We start from the raw sequence: 11,414 nt of genomic DNA on the forward strand, positions 1-11,414 counted from the left end.
CCCGTTTTACCCCAATTTCTTCCCATATCTCAAGTGTGAGGTTAAACCTGGCTGTACTTCTCGGAAAGAGGCTGAAAGTGTCTGATGAAAAGTAGTAATTCTTATATAGAAAAATCCGGTGAATCAGTTGAAGATAGTTGGAATGACCGCACGAAACGTTTGTATTTGTTTTACCCCAATTTTTCACATAATGTATGTGTGAAGTAATGTCTTACTGTGCAGCGGGGATACCATTATGCCAGATTTTTTTAAAGCTTCTAGCAAAAAGTCAAATCTCTTATTCTATCAGATTTTTTTACTATAATATCACACAAATTTTGGAAATCTGAGTCTTATTCGATAAATTCACGTTCTACGAAGACCAAAATGTATGCCAAATTTCGATGACTTTGAGGTCGCTGTCAAGTGACAAATTTTGCCAGACATTTTTAATTTGAACTGCCAGATTTTCTTCGAAAAATAGTGGCAACCCTGCTCTCAGTCTTCTTTCTTCTACTTCTCGATATAGTGTGCATTGTCTCGAGAACAAAGGAAACATCGGATTATTCTTGTCATCATGTGTAAAGTCGTCGAAAAAGCTCTACTCCGACTCAATGCACAGTGGGGCCGAGCCGGCCAAAACCTCCAAAATTTGTTGTCGATTTTCACATCTTTTATATTGTTTTCTAAATGTACATTACCCAAAGCTGTATTCGCCAAATTTTTGAGTCAATCGATTGACAAATATAAGTGCTACATTTTTTTGAACCGTGCAAGGTCTTGAAAATCTGCAAGAATTTGAGTGACAAAAAGTTTTTGTTCATTCTAATTCATCTCGCTTTAATAGGTAATAGGTACGTTAATTTAACAACAGATATAGACGTTTCTAATAGAAAATCATCTCAGGAATTCAATGGTGTATTTCGATTTGAGAAATAATGAGTATTTAAAAAGTTACCAATAAAATCATTATAACTATGTTTTTTAACGCGGACTTATTTACATTCAGAGTGTCATCTCTTTAGGGATCATCTATAAATGACGTAGCATTATATGGGGGAGGGGGGAGTTTTGTATTTTGTGATGATGTGTGACGACAGGGGCGTGGGGGTCATGTCATGCTACGTAGCTTTTTTAAAGGGGAATAGAATAGAATTTTTTAAAAAATACGGTGACAAGGGGGGGGGCAGGGTTACCGTCAAGCTACGTAATTATCAGGGGGGTATTTAGAGGTTTGTGACGAAATGCTACGATGGGGGAGGAAGGTGTCAAAAATCACTCAAAAAATGCTACGTCATTTATGGATGGTCCCTTATCGGTAAAACCGTGTTGAAGGATCTCATCTAGTACAACTGACGTAGAATTTTATCTAGTTTTCAAAAATCATAGTGCCATCTTGCGCCGTTTTGCGCCGAAGGTTGATATTTGGACATTTGTAAAATTAGTTTTTTTTCGTGGAGACGCATGGTATTTTTTGATTTCATGAAGTTATGCATTATTATTTCTTCTCTGAACACCGGTGGATTTCTTTTCTGAACACTGCTTGTAAATTCAGGGTTTGGGGCGATTTCCTTGATACAAATATAAGTATGCCTTAACCGTCTTGCAACTATGACTATTGTTTCTACATGTTCGCAATTATCTGCAGTATAGAAAAATTCAAATAAATACAATCCAACGCGGAAAAACTAACTGCAACTATTATTATATCTTTCCATGAATCCTATCTCTTTGGTAGGTATTGGTCGTTAGCTTTACTAGTGACCGATGTAAAGTAAACACGTGAGTGTGAGAAGTGTTCTTTTTTACCCGATTTTTGGTTATTGGCCAGTAATGCAACATTTATTTTCAAGTGCAAACTCCCTATTGAATCTATCACAATCAACAATCAAATTCAAAATCTCCCTCAATAATTCACTTCCAAATTGGTGAGAAATTCATGCAAAAACACTCACGCCTCTATTTCAAAGCATACACATACAGTGCAAATTATAGGAAGGAATATTGTAAAAATGCTCAGCATGTTTTCGTACGCAAAACCAAGTCAGTACCCACAAGGAGAGATATTCATATCATCATTGGAATTGAAAATCAATGGAAAAGTATTGAGCGGCTTAGCTGCAGTATGCATCGTATGAGCAACTGTGAATAGAGCATAGTAGAGCATGATTTGAGATCTTCATCAAATTCAAATAAACTTGTCATCTTTTAATAGCTTTGAGGATAACTATAAATAAATAAACCAATAAAAATTTAAGGCATTCTATCAAACACCTTAAGACATGCTATCTTTTATAACTATTCTAAACGCGTACGTTTGTAAATAAGTAAAAAAGGGCTATGAAGGGATTATTTTTTCTACGATGGTATTCAGATTGGACTGAAGATCTACAAACAAAATTACATCATTTTTTATTCAACAGATTTCGATAAATCTAACCTATCTAACTCGTTACTAAGGACTACCCAAGGAAATTAAAATGTTTCTGTTTCTGTATCTGTTTTGAGACGTTAATAAAATTCACTTTCGCGAAATTTAAAAAAAACTTTTGAAACCACCCTAGGCTAACTAATTTTCATTTTAGCGTCCTAATTTAACCAAAATCGAGTTCAGTGCACCAAAATTACCCTTATATGATATTTTCAGACATTTTAAACTACTTTTGAGGTTTTGTCCAGCTTTTGTATGGAGTGGATCCACTGTGCAATGCCGTGGTTGTTGACTTTGAATTTTGTTCAATACGATGGAGTTTTTCTGAAGGAAAATATGAAACTTAGGCTTACGGAAATCGCCTTTCTTCCGCAACATCACCTGCGCAATGCAGTATTGATATCATTTAACACCCTAGGCCAAGCAGAACAACCTAAAACACGTTGTTGAAAATGACATCGTTGGGATTAAGATTCCTGTATGTATTGAAAATGATTATATAGATGTAAGACAACATGACCTATCACCTCTTCCCCTCTTGAGGCAATTGCAAAATGCATGTCGCAATACGGAGGAATAGAATCCGTTTACGATACTTGGAGAAACTTCTTCGCGGGTATTTCTAACTGCATTTTTGAAGTGAGAATGCGGGTCGAAAGGTCCGTACCTTCTTACTTGACAATTAAACTCCAAGCTCACGGAACTGCAATTAAACAAACTACGCTATGCACCCATGTGAGACAAACTTTTACGTTCAAGTATTGTAATCAGACAGCACATCATGGACAACTTTACGCGAAAGATGCAGAGGAGAATGCATCTCAATCGACTGCCAACTCATCTTCGGCAAACCAAACCAGAACAGAGCTTTCAATACAAATGCCTGAACCAAAAACCGTGGCCAAATTTGTAATAGCTGTTCGGACCATAATGACAACGCAAAATAAGCATCCAACACCCCAAAATCAACCGTAAGCAACATCGGCAAAGAAAGGTTAATAACAATGACGATGGATTTACACTGGTCAACGAAAAGTGCGATAAACAAGGAAAAACATCCGATCGCGGGCACTAAGCCAGCTTCAACCTGGACGTGCGTGAAAAACAAGATGGAATTAAATGACCCCCCTGATTCAGTATGTCAACAGACCGCTCGAAAGAAGGTCTCCGATCGCAATAAAAAGTTGCGCGCACAAGGTCTAATATTTGTACAATATTATTTGTTTACATTTTTTCACACATTGTAAACATATAAAAGCTCCACGGCTCCGTTAAACTACCGCTATGAACTGTGTCAAATAAACGAATTTAAAAAAAATGTACTTCGTTTAGTTTGAATCACGATATTCAGTGTGCTATCTACTTCTGGCTGAGTCAGCGCGAAGCGAATGGCAAAAGCAGATGCATTAAAAGTGTGTGCCTTGTTTGAAGAACAAAAGAAGCTTACTGATCTGTGATGAATGAGTCGCAGAAGCAAGAAATAGTGCTCCGGTAAAATATGGTGGCTATTGAATTGCGGTCTTTTCGCCTAAGTCCGAGCATGGAATTTAATTCCAATCCACAGCCTATAATACCATTACCTGAACCACAAATTGTTGTCTATTTTTTGGCAGCTGTTCAGGTAATATTGACAAGAAGATCTAATCGTGAACAAGAAACCATGACGATGACACGGAAGTGTAAAATAGCGATATGTAAAATCCCTCCAGATCTAACAAGGCAAGGAAAAAATATTTCACCGCTTCGTAAACAGGTCTCTACGCATAATGGCTCGTCACTCGTATGAGATTTTTTGAAATTACCTGATGAGGGGACCCCCTTAATGCACATGCAAGTTTGAAAACGCCGCGGCGATACAGCAAACAGACATTATTATGGCAATCACGGAGAGTGACTAAAATGCTGGGACTGGTTGAATTTTTAAGTCAATAAGTTGAACTATCGTTTCGATTTCACGACTTCAGTATGCGACCGTCTCTCGATTTTGTTCGTTATGGAAAAAAGAAAATTGATCAGAAATCAGAGACAAAAGAGTGGTAACAAGAATCAATCGATTAAAATCTACTCATTAGTTCCTCTTAAATTTACTCACCGAAGTGCGGTGGATAATGAACTAAAATCAGACATAAGAAGATAATAAAAACCACGACCTTGGTATCTAACGGGGAAAATAAATAGATCAAATGTGTTGGGTGGCAGAGTGAGGCTGCGTGTGATTTCTCTCTAGAGGCAGTGGTACGATTACTGTCGCCAATGCGATAATCATGTGTTCCTCCTGGGACGACATCAAACAGTGGTCACAAACGCCAAAAACGTGAACTTAATTCACTAGAGGCCAAACCATCTGTTCGAGCACGAACTTTTGCCGGCCACCGAAGGACTTTCTTCGCTGGTTTTAGAAACCAGCAACTCACAAGCGCGCACGAAAACAGTACTAAACACGGCCAATTATTGTCACTCACCGTCTTCAATTTGGCCGGTTTAATGTATCGATCGGAATCGCCTTTTCACCGCGATCACCGATGGTACAACACGCGAAATGTACCGCACCGAATAGTTCACCTGTCGCTAGGGAACTTAGCCAACTTGCACTGTGGCTCACCGTATTAAAAAACGAACCGAAACACTAAGTCCACCAACCCGCTGGGGACTTGTAAAATTTGCTGCCTGCTGACTTAGGCAAAATTACCGACGGCTTTCTTTAAATCGCACCGAGAACGAAAACGAACAACCTTCCTTCACCAGATCTATTTTCAACTAACTCTATATACATAGTATTAGCCGTGATCAGCTGTGATCACGACGATAGTTTCATTCCTCTCTCTCTCTCTCTCCAAATATTTTCTACCTACTGCTACACAGCAGAGTGTATGTATAGTAGTGCTCGTTTCAAATTACACAGGCTGAGTATTTGGCATAATCATTTCTAGTCCAAGGGTAGCGTTACTATTTTAACGTATACAAAATATAGTTTTACTTTAGTTTCTAATTGTAGTTCAGTGATTTCACAGTAGTTTTAAGTCTAGTAGAAATATTTACAAAATAGCGTGTGTGCCGAACATTCCGGCCACCTTGAAACATTACGGTGTTTCAACAAAAAATTCAAAGTGTGTTTGTTCTGGTGTTGCTTGCTCCGGGTAGTGGATGTCGATGATCTCGGTTGAGGATAGCAGATGTTACTCGGGAATGTGATAGCTGAGTTGCTCGTGTATAATGTCCACCACAAATCCAGTGACTGGCAACCATTGCCCTTGGAGTAGTTCATCGCCATCGACCGAGAAATAAGAAAAGACCAGGTAGATCGAACGATTGGGGTTAGGGGATTGGAATTGCAATTACCTGTGCAATGCGCAGGTGCGCATCGAGCAATTTCTCCCCGTCCGGGTTGCTCTACCTGGATGACAACTCTCAGTCGGCTCGTTGAGTTGGTGGTGTCGGTAGTAGAGCGATTCTGGCCACAGGACGCACAACCTCCTTGGCTGCAGCGGTTCGTAGAGTGACCACACGAACGATGCCATCGGCTCCGGGATGACATTTGATGATTTGGCCGAGAGGCCAATTGGTTGGCGGGATGTTGTCTTCCTTCACGATGACGACTCTACCAACGTCGATGGAGACAGGCGGGTTGCAACCCTTCGTTGCACGGGACTGCAGTTGTTGCAGGTATTCCGGGTACCAGCGAGACCAGATGGTTTGGAACCGTTTCTGAGTCAATTCCCAATGGTTCAAGCGATTGTCAGGAGTCTCCTTCAAATCAACTTCAGGGACAGCTTGGAGATTACTCCCGATGAGAAAATGTCCTGGCGTAAGGACCTCGAGATCGGACGGATCGTCCGGCATTGGAGTCAGCGGACGAGAATTGAGGCACATCTCTATCTGCGCCAGCAGTGTGAGCATGTCCTCGTACGCAACGTTCACGTTGCCGATTGCCTTCAACAGGTGTGTCTTCGCTGACTTCACTGCAGCCTCCCAAAGACCGCCAAAGTGTGGTGCTCGAGGTGGGATGAACTTCCAGCGAATTTCGTTGTCGGAGCACCAGTCGAAGATCTGATTCCGATCAGACTCATCGACCTTCAGCATGCGGTAGATGCGGTTCAGTGCATTCGATGCACCTTTGAAAGCGGTAGCGTTGTCAGAGTGCAACTCTACCACCTTTCCTCTGCGGGCGACCAGACGACGGAGTGCAGCTAGGAACGCTGGAGTAGACAGGTCGCTCACTAGCTCGATGTGAACTGCCTTCGTAGAGAAGCAGACGAATATGGCCACGTACACCTTCGTTGGGCCACGGTTGCGGACAGCGGACTTCAAATAGAAAGGTCCGCAATAGTCGACTCCGCAGACGGAAAACGGTCGGGTTGGAGATACTCTCGATGCCGGAAGATCTGCTGTGCTCTGCTGGACTAGTGTGGGCTTGCTACGGAAGCAAGTGTGGCAACGGTGAAAGACGGATTTCACAAGATTTCTGCCGCCCAGAATCCAAAACTTCTGGCGGAGAGTGGCTAGCAGGAGTTGGGGGCCTGCGTGCAGTAGCTTCAAATGATAAAAACTAGCCAACAGAACAGCGAGCGGATGCTTGGCAGAGAGGACGATCGGGTGTTTCTTCGCATCGGTCAGCGCGGCATTGCGAAGCCGGCCACCGACACGTACGGTGCCTTCGGGATCGACGAACGGGTTCAACCACTTCAGCGTGGAAGATCTTGCGACACGTTCGCCACTAGCGAGATCGAAAATCTCCTCAGCGAAAAGTTCACCCTGCGCGAGATGACAGAGCGTAAGTTCGGCGTGTTGGAGTTCTTGTGCGGTAAGCGGATGGACTGGGTGCGGGTTAATGTTCGGGATGACGAGTGGCTTGTACTTCTCCTTTTCCGAACGACGTTGCGAGGCTCGTTCACGAAGCACGTGCAGATAACGCTGAATGAACGCTGTCACTCGGCGCAGCTTGGAGAAGTTGGAGTAGCGAGCGAATAAATCAGTGCAGAAACTCAGTTGTGTCGTGGTCATGGCAACTAGTGGTATCTTGCGTCCTTCGGCGGACACTTCTGGAGTTTCTGCTGCGGGTAACGTTGGATTTGGCCAAAAATCCGGAGACCTTGCTAGCCACTGTGTCCCAGTCCACCATCGTGTACGGTTGAGGAGATCAGTAGGACTCAATCCTCGGGAAATGTCGTCAGCAGGATTGTCGACTCCAGGAACATGCTTCCAGCGGTTGAGATCGGTTGAAAGCTGTATCTGCGAGACTCGGTTTGCGACGAAAGTCTTCCAACGACTCGGGTTCCCGCGAAGCCATTGGAGGACAGTAGTGGAATCTGTCCAGAAATGAACAGTCGCAGGAAGCTTCAGCGTCGCGTTCAGCTTCTTGTACAGTTGGGTCGACAAATGTGCGGCGCAGAGTTCCAGTCTGGCGATTGTCTGGCGTGTAGAAAGCGGAGCTACCTTGGACTTGGACGCCAACAACTGGACCGAAACTGTGCCGTGTGCTTCGGTTCGGACGTAACAGCATGTCCCATATGCGCGCTCAGACGCATCGCAGAAGAAGTGAAGCTGGATGCTGACGGCGTCGGGCATCGAAATGAAGCGGGGTACGCGAACTTCACTCAACAGGTGTAGTGTGTTATGGAACAGTTTCCATTCTTCTTGGAGTGTAAACGGGAGCGGCGTGTCCCATTCACATGCTTCGCCATTCTGCTTCAGAGCCCAAAGTCGCTGCATGAAGAGTTTGGCCTTGGTGATCGTTGGACCCACGAGTCCAAGAGGGTCGAAGATTTGGGCGATGTACGACATCACCTTGCGTTTCGTCAGTACGGATGCGGCTAACGGCAACTGAACCTTGAACCGGAGTATGTCCAACTTTGGTTCCCAAATGAGGCCGAGCGTGGAGACGGCCTGGTCATCCTGAAGATTATGGAACGGCTGAATTGCCACATCATCAGGTGGTACATCCCCAAGAACTTCAGGAGAATTCGATGCCCATTTCTTGAGCGGTAATCCAGCGGAAGCTAGCATTGCCGATGCCTCACGACGCAGCTTGATGGCAGATTCTACGTCCGGCGCCCCAGAAAGAAAATCGTCGACGTAGAAGTCTTCCGTAACTGGCCCACTCGCGATTGGATACAACTGCTTGGTATCCTGTGCAATTTGCTGCAGAGTACGCGTAGCTAGGTACGGAGCGCTCGCTGTTCCGTACGTTACTGTCTGCAGTTCGTACGTAGCGATGGGTTCATCAGGGCCCGTGCGCCAAAGAATTCGCTGAAACGGCTGATCTTCAGGATGCACGAATACTTGCCGGTACATCTTCTCGATGTCCGCAACCAGAGCGACGTGATGTGTCCGAAATCTCATCACGATGGAGAGTAGATCTTGCTGAACTACGGGTCCGACCAACAGCGTGTCGTTCAGCGAATATCCTGACGCCGTCTTGCAGGACGCGTCGAAAACGACCCTAACTTTCGTAGTAGTGCTCGACTCCTTGAACACGGGATGATGTGGGAGATAACAGTGAGCCTTCACGTCATCTACAGGCTCGTCAAGCCTTCTCATGTGACCGAGCTGTAGGTACTCGTCCATGAAACGATGATACGATTCCTTGATTGCAGGATCTCGTTGCAAACGGCGCTCCAGACTGTAAAAACGGCGTTCTGCGATGGCTCTAGAGGCCCCCAGGAAGAATTCTGGATCTTCGTTGTGAGGAAGACGTACGACGTACCTTCCAGTCGAATCACGCTTGACTGTACTGGAGTATAACTCTTCACAGCGATTTTCTTCGGGTGAGTGTGCAGGCCCAGTGGAAATCGCTTCTAACTCCCAAAACTTCTGAAGTGCGGCTTCCAAATCTTCATTGGTAATGGAGAGATTGCAGATCCGGGGAATGCAGGTAGATCCATTGGACGCGGAACCAGAGACCGCCCATCCGAATGGTGTTTCGACTACCCACGGAAGACCGTTACCGAGCGAGATCTTCCTACCGGTGTGAAGTTCCCAGAAGGCCTCACTTCCGATGATGAGGTCAATCCTTCCTGGGACGTGGAACTGTGGATCTGCTAATCCAACCTGCGGGAATTTCCACGCCGACGTATCGACCGGCATGGTCGGCAGCTCTGCGGATGGCTGCTTCAGAATGAGAAACTCGAGCTTAGTGGAGAATGGCTGAGTTCTCGATTCAATGGAGGCGGTGATGGCATTTTTCACCCTTTGCGTTGAGAGACCGATTCCTGCGACCGAAATGTCCACCTTGGTGCGACGGCTGAGGAGAACCTTCGCTAACTGACCGGAGATGAAATTGGACATTGACGCCGAGTCGAGTAGAGCACGAGCCTTGAATTCCCTGCCGTGATCATCAACAACGTTGAGAACAACCGTTTCCAGTAGAACCATACTGCATGCGGTTTGGACCGCCATGCTGACCTGCGGTGGAGCAGAACCCGAACTGGACGAATGCGGCTGTTGAACCGGTGGAGATTGTTGTGATGATCCCGTAATGGCAGGACTCGACGACACCCTGGATGGAGAGGAATCGTGTAACAGGGAATGATGTCTTTCGTGGCACGTACGACACGTAAACTTCGATACACACTTCCTGGCTGGGTGACCGAAGCTCAGACAGTTCCAACACAACCGTTTTTGCGAAACCAGCTCTCGGCGCTGGCGGACATCCTTTCCTAGGAACACTGGGCAGTTGCGGAGGGAGTGGCTGTCTGAACATGCTAAATGAACATGGAGAATCTTGGTTGGGCGTAGCAGCTGCGTTAGCTGCGAACTTCACCTTCGTGCCCTTCCAACTCGGGGGGCCGGCCACCTTTGGAGGTGCCGGTTGCTGCGTGTCTGGCCCGACAGAATTGAGGACGCGCACCCGCTGGTACAGGAACTCAACCAGTTCCTCGTACTTGACATCGTCCTGGCTACTCGTTTTCTCCTCCCATGCTCGCAATGTGGATTGGTCCAGCTTGTACGACAGCATGTTCACCAGCGGCGTATCCCAATGCTCCACAGGTTCATCCAATTTCGCCAACGCCCGTACATGGCGCTGAAAATCGTCGACCAGACTGTGGATGCGCTTAGCAGATTCCTGCTTGACCGCTGGCAGCTCGTAGAGTGTCCTAAACAGCTGACGTTTGAGAAAACGGCGATTGTCGTAGCTCTTGTGTAGGGCGTCCCATGTTGACGCATAGTTGTCAGCTTCGACGTCAACTGATTCGAAAGGCTTCTTTGCGTCCCCTTCAAGCGATTGTAGAAGGTACTGAAGCTTGGCGACCGTTGGTATGTCCCCATTGGAATGAACCATGGACGTAAAGGTGTCTCGAAATGACAACCAACGTGAGAAATCGCCATCAAATCTCGGTAGGTCGATCTTTGGAAGACGGAGGTGGAATCCTGTCGAGAAAGTGTGTTGATTTGCCATCATGGATGTGTTCAAAGCTGAGTTGCTCGCTTCTACAGGAACCTTGGAGAGTAGGAAGCCCTTCGCTGCGCAGTATCGCTGCTCGAAATCGACACGTTCCGCCAGGTGTGATGCCAGAAATTCCTCCTTGTCCAGTCTCTCAATTGCATCCTGCGCCTCCATGAACTGTGCATAAGCCCTATCCAGCGACTCTATACGAACACTCAACTGAAAAGCATCACGTGCAGGATCGTACCGAATGATGAACTTCTCCAAAGCATCACGAATTGCCAGCAATCCATTGCGCTGGACAAGCCGGTCTCCCAACACTTTCTCCTCTTTGGGTGGCATCACGACGCACTACGAACGGAAACGGCAGTTAAATCGATAACGGACTCCTTCCCGACGCGAACTAACCGTTTCTACGCGAAACCGAACCGAACGAGGACAAAACACACTCGACACGAATAATCCTTCCCGACGCGATGAATTGCCCTTCGCGAACGCGAAATTCGAACGGAAGTGAGCAGTTTTATAATCGAACGATTGCTCCTTCCCGTCGCGAACTAACCCACTTCTACGCGGTATCGCAAATCGAGGGCGCGAAACGATTTTCCACTCGATTCGCGG

The 11,414-nt window shown here is 45.8% G+C and overlaps 1 protein-coding gene across 1 annotated transcript; it reads right to left on the reverse strand.

Moving 5' to 3' along the window:
- Positions 1–5,818: 5,818 nt before the first annotated feature.
- On the reverse strand, positions 5,819–11,135 carry LOC131679524 (uncharacterized). Its single transcript, XM_058960264.1, has 2 exons — positions 9,958–11,135; positions 5,819–9,905 (listed from the first exon to the last, which is right to left on the reverse strand). The coding sequence occupies exons 1-2, from the start codon at positions 11,133–11,135 to the stop codon at positions 5,819–5,821; spliced, it is 5,265 nt and encodes a 1,754-aa protein (XP_058816247.1).
- Between the last annotated feature and the right edge of the window lie 279 nt (positions 11,136–11,414).

The sequence above is a fragment of the Topomyia yanbarensis genome, chromosome 2 (genome assembly GCF_030247195.1).
Source record: "Topomyia yanbarensis strain Yona2022 chromosome 2, ASM3024719v1, whole genome shotgun sequence".
Taxonomy (NCBI): Eukaryota; Metazoa; Arthropoda; class Insecta; order Diptera; family Culicidae; genus Topomyia; species Topomyia yanbarensis.